Source organism: Pleurodeles waltl, chromosome 12 (genome assembly GCF_031143425.1).
Source record: "Pleurodeles waltl isolate 20211129_DDA chromosome 12, aPleWal1.hap1.20221129, whole genome shotgun sequence".
NCBI lineage: Eukaryota > Metazoa > Chordata > Amphibia > Caudata > Salamandridae > Pleurodeles > Pleurodeles waltl.
This window is the reverse complement of record NC_090451.1, coordinates 670,431,757-670,446,807: the sequence shown is the minus strand read 5'-3', so window position 1 is coordinate 670,446,807 and position 15,051 is coordinate 670,431,757. Positions and strand designations below refer to the sequence as shown.

The window sequence follows — 15,051 nt, the reverse complement described above, 5'->3', positions numbered from 1 at the left end:
ATTTCCGGTGACTATAACTCACTACTAACCTTAGGCCTAAATATATGGTGCTGGAGATGCCTATTGAAAACCCAATTTCTAATTATTCTTGTAATTATGCAAAACGAAGATACTTTATTCGAAATGATAGAGGCTTCTGTCACAGGTAAAAAGCCAGATATATTCAGTTCCTCTAATTTGATACAAATGGAAACTGTAAATTCTAATTTACTGAGATTTTTTGCATCACATTTGCGGTCAGGCTTGTCCAAGTTTGTTTTGTGGACGAGTGTGTTACCAGGTCTTTGACATTGTTGAGGCTTTCGTTTATACGTCAAACCCGTATCTTCTTGCAGAAAGAACCACCACTTGCACAAGCCTGTCCTTTGTTGCATCAGAAAAGTGGCTACAGAAGGAAGCCACCTGTCAGACAGCACCAGAAGGAGAAAAAAAGGCATGAAGACATTTAAAAAACGTCTTTGTGCTTGTCTGTTTGGCATTGCATGCAAGTTTTTGTGCATGGTCTTGAGGATTTTGTTGTATTATACTGTAGCATTTTCATATTGCTTCATATCCCTGAAGCACTTTCTGAGATGGCCATGTAGGTGAGAATACAGTTTGTTGTCTATAGGTGGTAGCCGGCAGGTTTATTGCGTGTCTTTTTGACTATTGGGTGTCATGTCTAATGGCTGGAGGTTTGCTCTATGCATGTTGCATCTGACTTCAAACAGCACCTAAGCTAAGGTGCTGCTACACTCTAGCACAGGCTTAGGGTAGTGTCTGACTACACGTTCAGTTTCCATCAAGTTGTGGAAGAGCCAGGGCTTTATCGCTTTCTGGAATGTTTGGTGGTTATTAATTATCCTTATTCATCTGGGGAGAGGGTTCCAGAGCTCCAGCGTGGGCATGGAAAAATAACTCATGTTAATTCAAGATTTTCTAAATAAACAGATAAGCATAGGTCTGTTCTGGATCAAAGTTCCTTCTCTGATGTTAGATCGGGGATTTAGACTAAAGGTAGACTGGCCCTCAGCACGTGATTCTTGGTGAGGCGTTGCAACTGATTCAAAGTTATGTAACTGGATGCCAGTGCACCGTTTGAAAGGCTAGGTGATGCGTTTGTCTGGGCGCAGGTGTACAAGTTGTGTGGCTGTACACTTAGGATTTTTTTGTACACTGCTAATAGGTATTGAATAGTTTTGATATGCCAGCATTGGGACAGCCATAGCATGTGCCCGGTGATGGAAATCTAAGTGTAGCAAGGTGTGACTTAATATTCTGAGGGTGTTTGAGCAGCTATAGTCACTTTCTTAAACTGTGGTTGGAGGGAGGGGTTGCGACTGTAATCACTCCTAGGTTCTTTATTTGAGGGGGTTGGTGGTCCAAGGTACAGATGCCATATGGTGGTAGGTTCATGTTTCGACTAAGCTTCACAACTAAGTCTCTCCTGTCTTAGAAGAGATGGCCTTGGAGACATTTTGTATCTTACTGGTTTCAGCTGCTTCCAGTCATTGGCCAAGGATGCTAGTCCAGATCAGAAGGTTTTTCAGGCGTTACAACGATCCGCCTTTTGCTGGAATTATTGTAGCAGCCCGGTTCAATGAGCTCTGGGAAAAGACTGACATTTCCATTAAAAAGCAGATTGGTGTGGTGACGGTGGCACTTTGAGGGGCATCTTTATTGAAGACTAGTGACATCTAGACTAAAGACAGCAGTGGAACGGTTACTTCCGACTCAAATGAGATGGCGGGTCAAGGGATGCACTAGTGATGAGACGCAGCAAACTAATAACTGAAGCGACGAAACCAATAGCTCAGATGAACAGACCAGATGCGTTGCGTACAATAAGCTACAACTTCACTATGTTTTGCATGGCCCCTGAAGCAGGAAACACCTGAATGGAATGGATGGAAAGCAAAGCAGCCATGGTGGCTCTGTTTGGACCAATAAGGAGAATGAGGTAACAGCCATGACTGGATGGGAAACTTACAATGATCTCTGTGAGGATGCCTCACTACCAGCGAGCACCTACCATCTTAAGGAAACATATGGGTCTCGTGAGTGGCAGGAAACCTGCTATCACAGCGTGGAGCACTGGCAAGCTTTGCGAATAGCCCACTCAAGGAAGCTGGAGGTCGTTGTCATTGGATGGCTTTGCATTTTGAGTAAGCGATACACTAGGGGTCAACATGGATGAAACATCAGGGCGCCCGACTACTAGTATCTGCAGAAGAGTGCTAACAAGAGGGTCAGGGTTTAGGGCCTGCTCTAGTGATTTCGAGGGTGTAACATGAGACCTCAAACCAAACCAGTACTAGATAGTAAACATCCCTAACGTGATAAGACCACTGTTCGTGAACTAGACAATTAGACCTGATATCAATCAAATGGTTTGAGTCAGTTGGACTGTTTTTATTGCTTTTAAAAATCTTTTTGCATTAATAGGTTAGTGTTAAGCAGCTGACCTTACCCTGCACAGCTGTTCTCCGCGCCAGGTGTTGCCAGGCTTGGAATTATCAGATTCCGAGCTTGATTGCTTGGAAATCTAGTTGTTGCCCAGTTCAGTGTCCCATTCCAGGGAATATCACTCTGGGCAAATTTGAACGATCACCTAAAAATTTTAGGCATCTTAGCAGACACTTCATATGATTATTTTAAAAAATTTGGGTTAAATATAATTTGGTAGTATTTTAATAGAATGATGAATTGTAATGACGTATCAAAACATATTTAAAATATTTAGTTTTTTTTTTTTTTTTTACTTTTAAACTGTTTGCTTGAAGATGACAGCAAACTCTCAGAAAAATAAAAAATAAACATTTTCTTTGCTTAATGTATTTTAGTTCGTTGTATATTTTCTAATGTAAGGTGCATGGGCAGCACTCGTGCATAAGACTGCATGCAGTGTGCAGCAACTGTTTCATTGTTTTAAGCCTGGTGAAATTTGGCTGGAGCTGAGTTGTATGTTAAGCTGTGGTGGCAATGGGACACCAGAAGATATGGGAGGTCAGATTTGGGTCAAAGGGATTAAGCCACAAATTCTGCTGCTGTCCACTTAAGAGAGAGAGGTGTTGGGAGCCCTTTTCAGTGAAAGTCAGAGTGTGTGGCTTCACATTGCATTGATATTCAGGGTCTCACAACATTTTAGATTCGTCATGGGCCTCATCTGTCTACAGACCCATTGCTCATGAATAATATGTTATGGAAACAGAGGTTAGCGTGTAGGCACAGGAGCCATGCACGGGGAGACACACAGACATGATGAAAAAACGAAAGAGAAAGTGAATGAGTGGTATAGAAAAATGTAAGGAGGAAAAAGTGAGTGGAGGGAAAAAAAACAGATGGACGGAAGGAAGTAAAGGGAAGTGGGGGAAGGAGGGAACAATGAAAATAGGGAACAGTTCAAAGTAGGAAGGACGAGTAACAGGAACCGTGGAAGGGAAGGTGGAACGATGGATTGACGAGTGACATGATGGATGGGTGAATCGGTGGGAAGATAAAAGGGTGGACCAATGTAAAGAAAGGAGATAAGGTAGATGATTGAAGAGTGAAAAGATGAATGGGTGAAAGGATGAGTGCATGGATAGGGGAAAGATGGAATATATTAATGGGTAGATCAGTGAAAGGACGGATGGATGTATTGAAGGGTGAGACGATGGATGAAATGATGGATGGATACAGGGATTTATTGGTGTGTACGTGGGAGAAAGGATGAATGTATGGGCTGAGATTTAAAGAGTGGAATGATGTAAAGGTGAAATGATGGAGGAAAGTATAGATAGGTACACTGGAGGATTGACGAATAGATGTAATGGGATAGATTAAATGGATGGATGACGAAATGTTGGAAGGATAGTTGTACGGATTGACGGATGAATAAATAGAAGGCTGATAGGTAGGCTGGTTGAACAGATGGAAGGAGCAAAGTGTAGATGGAACTCTTAAAGGGGTTTCAGAGCGCTCACTTTGCTTGCGGAGATCGTCATAGTATTAGGTTATTACTTTTCTAGGAATGACGAGGTTGTGGGAGTAGCTTGTCCTTCTGTGTCGCTTGGGTGTTCTGCAGGATTCCATATAACTTGATTGCGTAAAGTCTGCAAAATATGAATCCCCTAATGGGGGGTATAAGCTAGAGGCTGTTGTGAGGCATCACTTCTAACCTCATATTGGTTTTAAATTTATCATCATCTTCTTTTTTAGGTGCCTTGAGTCAGGGGTCATGGAGCGAAGTACGAGAGCCCCCTACCTTCGCCACACACCCCGCCAAAGTGAGCAGGAATGTGGCAGAGGGCGGCCAGTCAGGTAGACCACTTGGGACCCTCCAGAGGATTGTTCGAGTACCCCCGCTGCCCCCGCCACCCATTCGTAACCGGGCAGAACCCCCCGAGTTCTACTGGAAAAGAGTGGGCACCACAGAGTGCTCGGTTACCTGTGGAAAAGGTAGGTGGGCACTTGCAAGGAGTGTCGTATTGAGTATTTGGTGGCCAAGGGTATATGAAAGTGCTAGTGAGGGTGGGGATGTGTAGTGCTTGCAGTTCTGAGCATGTCTTATGATATAGGCATTTGTAATGTTCCATTGTAACATGGCGGGAAGATATGTTAGGAGAGTAAATCAAAATGTGAAAAAGTGCATTCGAAGCTTAAGAAAGAATGCAAGTGTCCCGGCAGCGGAGTGAAGCTTTTGGGCCCTCACAAAACAACAACAATCACAAGGCCAGTATGATAGGGAGCAGCCTTAGGACCTGCTGGAAGAGAGGCTGTTAGCAGGTGGGGTAGATGAAAAATAAAAAGATGGAGAGAGTAAGGAAACACATGCATTTCTGTGGATTACTGAATACCCGAGAAGAGTCCCAAAGGGTGTAGCATGGAAGAATACAACTCATGCAGTCAGACAACTGAGAGACCCATTTGCTCTTGGATGGGTAGGACAAACACAAAAATAAGGGGTCAAAACCGTTGACTAGAGAACAGGCAACAAAGCCATACAGTCATTAGGAAGGGGCTGACCCAAAGCTGCTCTAAGTATATGTTATGTATTGGAAACAATAGGTCTGCCACCAGACAGCTAAAGTTGTCTAAAACAGAGACCTGAAAGGACAATACATATACGCGGAATGCTTTCTCGTTGCTAAGAAAGATGGCACACACAGCTTTCAAGCAAGTATTAAGTAATATGCAGAACTGTAGGTCAGTCATTGCAGGTAATGTGATTGCTCCTAAAGTAAGAAACTGATCATCAGCTTAAATGATGTACAGACTGGCAACAGAAGGCCCTATTGTGTGCCCGTAAAATTCACCTACTAATCCTCCCAGATGGCATTTACTAAGATTCGAAAACACTTTCTGGATACAAACACAGAAAACCAAAGATGTACGTCAACACAGCATTTTAACCACACCTAGACTATTGATGATCCAACTTGAGTGGACATAGTCTCTTCTGATGGATTCCTCGTGACCATGATGCAAAGGACCTCAAATTCCGGCAACTTTCCTAGGCCAAAGAAATGGCAAAACAGCACTAAACGTAATGTGCAGTGTGTGCCACAACATAGAGGCTGGACGGGCAGAGGGGCTGGTTATCGTATAATATAATGGATGGAATGGGATTCAGCGACAGCTGAGACACAGTATGGGTTTGGATTTGGCCTTCCGGTGGGGTTCTGTAGGCAATGACGGCATAGAGAGGGACTGTTATGACCTTGTATGAACTGGTGGCAGAAGAAATTATGCCCTGAGAACCTGTATTAACAGGAACAGTTCAAACCTGCACTAGTGGATGCAGGATGGATTGATTGCTGGAGCCAATAACTTTTTTGGCATTTTACTCTTGTAATGACTTCAACGTGTTGATCGGGCCTCAAGTCAATGTTGAGTTTGGGATAAATTAGACCCATCTGAGCAGCTCCGCCTGCTCTGCAGACCGCCCGAATAGAGGTATTTTTCAAATTAATACATTTAATTTTTTTGCCAACTGGAAGGGATTCTGAAGGCATTACTATGCCAATGCTAATAGTTCTCTCTCATTCGTTTTTGGCAGGTGAAATTTTCTGGAGCAGAAAATATTGTCAGTGTAGCAAAAAGCACACCAGCCCGCAGTGAACTTACAGTCTCTGGGGCCAACTTCAGATGCAATTTTCACTAGCCTCTCGTCAGTCATCATCACTCTCGCTCCACAGCCTTTAGTACCCTCACTCTGCAGCTGAACCAGCCTCCCAACACTGCATCCACCACCCTTGCACAACCGCTTTTTCCGCCTCATTGCGCAGCATTCGCCAGCTTCTTTCAACAAGCTTTTTCAGCCTTACAAGAACAACTCCACCAGCTGCGCGCCACAGCATTCACAAGCGATGCCTCACACCCATCAGTCCGTGCCACACAGCCTCTATGAGCCCCCCTCCACATCCTTCACCAGCCCTGCCCACATCCTTCATCCGCCACATGACACAACCTTCACTAGCCTTGCCCACAGACTTCCTCCACCACGTGCCGCCACCTTTACCAGCCCTGCCAACAGCTATCACCACCTCTCACTTTTCATCCTTCGCCAGTCTTGCTCAACAGATTTCACCAGCTTCGCCCCACAGTCTTCACCAGCCCTGCTTCTCTATTTTTGCCATCTTTTTTCACCCACCTTTGACACTATCGGCAACAGTCCTGCCTACCACTTGGCCTGGTCCTATTTCATTGCCAATAGCTTGCCCATGTTTCCTGCTCACTAACCACTAGATGGACTTATATCAAGAGCCTGGGAGGTTGGTTAGGATGGGTGTGTGAGTGGGTGGACTGAAGATCTAGCAGTCCAAAGGAGGGTCTCTGTGGATGATAGTTTGTAACTTTGAGTTTGTCCTTGAAAAGTCATGAGGTTACCTTGGTCCTAAAACATGCCCGAGAGACCATAGTGGAGGGATGCTCCACATTGAATTGCACCCCAGAATACATGACACAATGCAAAATATCACACTGTCTTAAAACAGTTTGCTTCCCAGGACTATAGACTTCATGACTCACACCGTCTAAATGAGCAGCAAAGGTCACGCAGATCTGATATCAGGAACCTTAGAGCTCTTTTTAGATTTGTATTACTTAAGGTCTTTTCACAAACCAAAAAAGTAATTCGAAAAAAGGTCGGAAGAGAAATCATTGATTAATGTGGAAAATGGAAATTATATTTTTTTAAAATGAAGGAAGAAGCGCTGTGAATTCAGCATAGTGCAGTTCTAGTGAAAAACAGTCTAAGAGTTCTGAGTATGCACTAGTTAGCATTTTGGTTATGAGTTGAATTTTAGTTTGTGAAATTCTGGCAGCAAATTACCTGCTGAAGTGGAATTAAAGGTTGAATGCGAACATGGCTCCCCCTATTTTATTTCCTCAAAGAGACTTTGGCAAGAAAATCTAGACAAAATGTGTTTGGCACAAATGTCTGACTCGAGAGAAGACCTGTGAGATTCAGTGTGGTAACACATATTCCTACTTTAATGTACTCTTTTAAAACTGACATTTTCCTGGAAATCCTGCCTGCCCTGGAATTGCCATACTCAACAGTACCAGTAATTCTGGAAGCCAGGATTACATTAGTAAAAAAAAAAGTTATTGATATACAGGCCTTTTGGTGGGTTAGATATTTCAAGACATTAACACCGCACCTACCTATGTCCCAGCAAACTCTTCTTTTATCCTGCCTGCTGCCTTCTCAACTCTCCCCTCCAAAACCTGTCCTTCTTATTAATTAATACTGCTAATGTTAATTCTTTTTGGCAGCCCTTGCGAATAATGTACTTGTACCTGTTTCATTTTAAGAACAGTTAATGTTGTAAATCCTAGATGGTACCCCAGCACTGCCACCCACACTGGAGTCATTGATGGCTTGCTGGAGCTGGCTTTAATAAACAGTGGTAGGAAAGGAGTTATTGTTGGAGCCTCTCTCAGGTGTGCTGAACTCCACACCGTAAGGTGGAGGATGGCACAAGTCATGTCTAGTTGTTAGTTGAAAAAAGAAGTCTCTCCAGGAAGTGGCTCTTGCTCCATTTTGTGACCGCGCACTTGCCCGTTTAGCTTTTTCCAAATCCTCAGTTTGAACCGCTGGAGTTTGTACAGGTTAGGTTTTGCAAAATAAAATTATTCTGGATTCACTTTCTGTGCATTATTCAGCCATCTTGTGGATGCATCCAGATTGAATGTATAGATATAAAGCTGACATTTTTGGACATCAACCATAGGTGGCGACTCCATGAAACTCCAGCAGGCTTTCCACCAAATAACTGTCTTTCATGGGGAGTAAGGAGAGATCCTTCTGCCATGGTTTGCCTTACCCAGCTTCTGACGGCAAAGTCGGATTACATTTGTTGGCTGTAGCTAGGGCTGTGCCACTACTGCAAACTCCTACCGAGGGCATCTACATAGGCTTCTCAATGCACATTTGTTTCAAGCTGGAGGAGATATGAGGCAGATGGAACCAGGATGGCTTTTGGTACCAGATATCCCTGTGTCTGTGATACACTCAATGCTTACCTTGAGCTGGTGGTTGCAGGTGCAGCCCACCAACACGCATTTTTGTCAACCAGAACTTATTTTTTCTAAACAGACTTTGATCCAGCACAGGAGGAACAGAAAGAAGGAAATAGACAAAGGTATAATACAGGGATGCCAAAGAGGGAGGGAGTGTCTAGTGGTTGATGAAAGAGGTGTAATCAAGGCTACGGAGAATTAGAACACTAGAACTTTGGGAGCTCCATTGAAGACAATGGAGGGCTCCGGCCCTCTAAAGGTTGGTAGAAGCCCAGAGGTCCAACATTCCAATGTTTTTCACACAGCAACAGCTGTGAACAAGGGCCTCACGAAGCCCAAGGGAATTTCAGTCCCTTCGGGCTCTGTGAAGCCTTTGTTTTATTTATTAGGACATTCTGCCCTCTAGTGGCAGAATGTTGTAATAGCCTTATAGCCCTTCGTAGCTGGGCTATACAGGCCATTAAAGTCCTGCCCCATTGTTAAAGGCCCTCGCCTTTGGCTCAGGCCTTTAATACTGGTGTAGGCCACTATGGCTGGCTACATTGGTATACAGTGCCCAACTTTCATGGTGCTGCCCACAGGCTTTTGAGCAAAACCTTTGGCACTAGAACTTCATCTTTTACCAATAAAACACTGGATACACTGTTTTTTTTTCTTTACGAGGTCCATGGTGATACATTAAAGAATGTGTGCTCAATGTAGGTCCAAGGATGGTGAATTCATGCCATATTTTCAAGATATCTATGTAAGATGTTTGACAACATAACTGAATGGAGCTCACTTACAAAATAAGCTTCACTGCCATGAATGCTGCTGGCATGCATCTGGCCCTCCTAGACTCAAGTTGGACACCAGTGCATTAAAATGCATTAAAGGGGATAAGTTTGATCACTGATATATTCCACAGTGCGCTGCTCTTGTGTATCCTCACTGAAATAAAGACTGGGGGGAGGAAAGTGATGAATAGGTAGCGGTCCAATTATTCACCAGCAACCTTCATTCGTCTTAATCAGTCTTCCTTGTCCCAGTACAGGAGCTAAGTGGAGTTTCTCTGAATCAGAAAGACATGTGAATTTGCCCTTAATAGCGCACCTTGTTGGGTAAAATTAGTCTGCAATCATGTTTAACTGTAAAGAGACTTTGGTTAAGTGATACCAATCTTGAAGATGTAATCGTTCTCGCTCAAGTACATAATGGGATGAGGAATGTGAAAACGGAGTGATGAATATTACTGGTAAGTGATGCACACATCAATGCTTCTTCGCAGATCACGACGAGTTGGAGCTTCTCTCTAGAGTTGAATGAAACTCTGTAGTGCTGGCTGCATGGCGCACTCTTCAAGGTGCTAGAATGTCCTAATCTTTCCGTTAATGCCATGTTGCAGGATTTTGGCTCCCAATTTTCCGATGTGTGTCCCGCCGCTCTCACGAAGAAGTGCACGAGGCCGACTGTGATGCCACCAGCAGACCTGTGCCCTCTCAAGAAGTGTGCAGCACCCAGCCGTGCCCAGCCTTGTACGTACAACCAGTTGTTCCGTGACTACAAATGCCTTCCTTTATGATTTACGCTTGTAGTTAGAGAAGTTAATGGTTTCCCTGTTTCTGAAGCCAGAGGAGTGGTGATATTCTTGGCTGGGAATCGTGGTAGGTCCCTCTGTGAGGGGCTGAACCCCATTGCTAGCCAAGAATAACTGGAACCTTGGTATCTCCTAGAGCAGGACTCTTGGAAAAAATAAATGAACCGCCTGCAGCTAATGTGTTTTTGTGAAGTTTGTATTTCTGTTTCTCTCTCGCCAGCATTATCCCTTGTGCCCCCTCCCACCAGCCCTCCCTCATAATTCTGGAGAGCATGCGTGTAGATCTCAGGTATGTTTGTGTACAGTAGATCCATGTGTACATTTGTTTGCGTAGAGCCCTGTGTTACACGCAGGACAGTCATGGTACAATAGCTCAGTGCATTGTGCAACGGCTGCCTGTAACCTCCAAGGCATAAGCTTGTATCCTTGCAAGTTGGAAATCAATCTTTCCTTGATCTATGATTGATAAAAATGAGTTTCAGTAAGTAGTGATGAATGTTTGGGTTGGATTGCATGTATGTAGGTGCTACTGGTGCAGTAGTCAGGTGGTTCGCACACAGCACGGGGACATCCTGAGGACCATTTGCTACAGCCTTCCTGGAGCCCAGATACAGCTCAGGGATGACTACCGGAACTGCAATCCTGGTCTGTTCCAGCACTGAAGCCGAAGTCTTTTTATCAGTCCACAGCAGAGTCCCTCCATGCTGAAGTGTGCATGAGCAAACAGTGTTACACAACGTCATTTGATTACAAGCACCATTTCATGATAGTGCCCTAAGAATCTTTTATGTCAGTACTAGGACAGGTCTAGCCTACTTACCAGCCTCATCTAGTCAAGGAGCATTGGCAAAGCCAATAGGTCTGGTGTTGCCCACCAGCTTTTTGGCAATTCTTGCTTTGTTTCCTTAAAGTTTTTTATTACAAAACTTTGTTGTTCGGGAAGCTGCCTAGCCATCATTCAATCTAGGAAAAAAACAATGGCTAAAGGCATGCTGTAACTCATAGTGAAGACAGTCAATGCCTGCAGTGGGCTAACATTGCCCCTTGATGCATGATGGAGCGTGTGTGTGTGGCAGGGGTTGGGAGGGGGACAGTGTGAATGACATAATCACAGGCTAATGGATGAAGTCTGACTGAAAATCCCTATGAGTAACCATGTTATACATATTTTAGTAAAATCAAAAAGCCTTGGCTAACACAGGCCTAAAAAAAAAGCTATTAGTCTTGCATTGGCCCCTAGCCTTTGAGAAAAAAAGGCAAGAAACAATGAAAGAAAGGAAGGAGGCAGACAAAAAAAGGAGAGAAGGGCAAAAAAGGGAGGAGGCAAAAACACAAAAAGGAAAGAAAGAAAAATGAAAGGCTAGAAAGAATGAAGGAAAGAGGGGAAAAAGAATGAAAAACTGAAAGAATGCAGAAAAAGGAAGGAAGAAGGCACAAAGGACAAAAAAGAAAGCAAGAAGAAAAAAATTGAGAAAAGAAAGAAAATGAAAGGAAAACAAAAAGAAGGTAAAAAGAAAGGAGCGACGGACATAAAGAAAAAGCCAAGAAGGCAAGCAAGAAAAAAAAAGCAAAGGCGGCAAAAAAAAGAAAAATTGTTAGAAGGGAAACAAAGAAGAAAAGAAAGGAGGAAGGTAAGGAAAATGAAAGGCAAAAAGTAAGAACAAAGGAAAGAAATCAAACCGGAAGAAGGAAAGAAAGAATAATGAAAGTATGCAAAAAAGGAAATTAATGAGACTAGAAAGAATGAAAGGAGGAAAGAAACGAAAAATGGAAAAGGAAATAAGACTAAATGAAAAGGAAAGAAAGAAGAAAAAAGGAAAGAAGCAAAGAAAATGGATGAAGGCAAAAAAAGGAAACAGAAAAGGAAAGGTAAAAGAAAAACGGAAAGATAGCAAGAAAAAATAAGGAAAGAAAGAATGAAAAAAGGAAAGAAGGCAGAAAACTGGCAAAAAAAGGCAGGAAAAGAAAATATAAATGCAGAACAAAAGCAAGAAAAGCAAAGAAGGTAGAAAAGAAAGAAGGGAAAAAAGAAAGAAGGAATGAAGGCAAAACAGAAAGCATGAAGGAAAAAAGGCAGAAAGGCCAAACAAAGAGCAAATGAAAGCATACAGAAAGAAATAGAAGCCAAGACAAAAAATGCAAAAATGAAAGATGGGAAAAGAAAAAAGGAAAGGAGGAAAGAAAGAAGAATTAAAGTAGGCAAAGAAAGGCAGAATGAAAAGAAAAGAGAAAAAAGGAAAAAAAGAATGAAGAAAGGCAAGAAGGCAAACAGAAAGAATTAAAGAAGGTTACAAAGGAAGGAAATGGATAAAGGCAAAAAGTAAAGGCAAAGGAAAGACAACAAAGGAAAGAGGTGAAAAAGAAAAGACAAAAAAGGAGAAAAGGAAAGCATAAAAAAGTGAGAGGAAAGAAAAAATTATGAAAAAGGAAAGACAAAACAGAAAAAAGAAAGGAAAGAAAAAAGGAAAGGCAACATGGAAAGAAGGCACAAGAAAAAAAAGAAAATACACAGAAAGAAAAGGCAAAAAAGACAGGCATGAAAGAAAAAGGGAAAGAAGGGAGGCAGAAAAAGAAGGAAAAAAGAAAATTAAAGAAAAGGCGGTACAAAAGCAAAAACACAGCAGGAAAGAAACAAGCAAAGAAGGCAAAACAAAGAATAATGAAAAGCAAAAGGAAAGAAGGCAAACAGAAAAATGAGGAGAAAAGGCAAAAAGAAAGGTGGAATAGGAAAGAAAACAGTGAAAGCAGGCAAAGAAAAAGGAAGGAATACAAAAGGAAAGAAAAAAGAAGGAAAGATCACAAGGAAAGGAGAAGACTAAAGGCAAAAAAGGAAAACATGGGAAAGAAAAAGGAATGGCAAGAAAATAAGAAGGAAAGAAGGCAAAAAGAAAGAAGAAAAGAAAGGAGGAAAGGAAAGAGAAACAGAAAAGAAGATGCAAAAAAGGAAGAAAAAAGCATGAAAGAAACGAAAGGAAAAAGAATGAAAAAGAAAGAAGGGGTAGCAAAAAAGCATAGGCAAAAGAAGAAAGAAGGAAAGAAAAAGGAAACAAAGAAGGCAGATAAGAGGGTTCAAACTATAAAACATTAGATACTTAAACCCGCATTACTCACCACCTATGTTTAAATAAAACAGTTACGAGTGTGCTGTAAATTAAACACCATAGAGTTCAGTTTTCTTCCTAGGCAAAGTTTATGGAAGAACCATTGATGAAACAGATTCCAGGATCACAATATGTTATGCTGCGAAATGGCAGCAGTCCACTTCAAAAAGTATTGAAAACTGCATTGGAAGGAGATAGGAAGTGCTAAACCTGCAACGTGCTCTGGGCTCACTTCAGATGCCTCCTGGTATTACATCAGGGAACACTGGTACCAAAATGAGCTCCTTGTGTATGGATGTGCACCGTGTAAAAGAGAAAAGTGCAGTCACTCAGTGAGGTTAACAAGAGGCTTAAGTAGGCGGATCCATTGCCCCATGCTGTATGCTGTCGAGGGCGGAAGCAAAATGTGAATGACAACAACAGACCAATGGACAAAGACAGGTGGCTGAAAGCCCCATTAAGCAGGTATATCACACACATTATTTTAGTAAAATCAAAAGGTCTTGGTGAACGCCACACTGAAAAAGTAATCGGAGATTAAAAATGCATACATAGTTACTGGCTCGTGGCTTTACTGTATCAATACTTTTTAAATTAACTTGTTTATCAAAAAGAAAGTCATCTCTGAGTGTTTAAACTCTTTTCAGTTTAGAATACTTTAAAGCGAGCAGTACTTTACTTTCCGACCATGGTAATCTCAGTTTCTTGGGATGTCCATTAAAACTTAAAAATATTTCTATACCTGTTCCAAGTATGCCAGGTTGCTACTGTTCCATTACAAATATGTTTTTTTTTCTTAATTTAGTTTTTTTTTATCCCAAACATGCGCCGCCACATGTTGAGGCAGAGGCATATTTTTCTGTTTTTATGATTCTGTGGATGTGATAACTTTTAATATCGCAGTTAACGTGGCCTTGAGGACGCCTCGGCTGGCATTATTGGTGTCAGTGCGCCCTCTAGTGGAACTTTTGAGTACTGCAGTCAGATAGATGCTCCCGTCTGCAAAGTTTTGGGGAAAGTCCATGTTTGAGAGTTTTTATGATGTAGGCGAGACAACAGCCAGAAAAACCGCCCAGCAGGTGCAGCTGCTGTCAGGAATTGAGTGTTTACATGAAAGGAATGTCCCTACTCCATGGACTTTCCTTCCAGGTAGACTCTGTATTCCTACTGTTGGGTGGTTTTTATTTTCCCTGTGCGTTTCCCTAAGCGGCGTAGGCAGGGCCACATTCAGTTATGCGGCAGTTTGACCTCATTATGCAGGATAATGAAGCACATTTTGTGACTATATTACTTAATTGTTTTGTCATTTTTATACATGTAAGCACTGTCTTTGCAAAGGTTTCATTTCATTAGTAATAGTTTAGCACAGAAATATAAAAGGAAGAAACTGAAATTGGACCAATGAACTCTTTCAAGTGCCTTCCACTATGAGGCAACGTGTGTCGCTGGGTTTTTAGCAACTTTTGAGCCAGTGCTTAATCTAGGCTGGTGATTTCCAGTGCTCCGCACCAGCACATAACTGTCAACACCACCACTCACGAAAGTCTGCCACGTGGTAGCGCTGTTTAGAGCTAAGAACACCAACAGTTGTTCATTAATTTAACATGGAATAGTCTTAATAATTGTTTCACTTGTCGGCGTGTGATGCTTAGTAATTGTGTTGGTACTGTCATTTGGCAGCGCTGGCAAGGGTAGGGGTGGAGCAAGCCTTCTGACGAGAAACCCAGCACTTATTTATTTTTACAAATTAAGCACTGGTTTGAGCTAGAAGTGAATGCTTAAATCTACAATCTATGCAGCACATGATGGGTTATGTGGCAAATCTATATTTATGCAGAAAACTTTGTGCCCTCAGACTCGCATAAACAGACTTTTGCCAACTTAAGC

The 15,051-nt window shown here is 42.2% G+C and overlaps 1 protein-coding gene across 2 annotated transcripts in view; it reads left to right on the top strand.

The window, feature by feature from the left end:
* The window catches only part of ADAMTSL4 (ADAMTS like 4), a 156,852-nt gene that overhangs the window by 126,573 nt on the left and 15,228 nt on the right, over nucleotides 1-15,051 (top strand). For both annotated transcript variants that reach the window (XM_069218553.1, XM_069218552.1), the window contains exons 11-12: nucleotides 4,180-4,419; nucleotides 9,872-10,001. In XM_069218553.1, coding sequence (XP_069074654.1) covers nucleotides 4,180-4,419; nucleotides 9,872-10,001 — 370 coding nt within the window. The remainder of the gene's footprint in view (nucleotides 1-4,179; nucleotides 4,420-9,871; nucleotides 10,002-15,051) is intronic.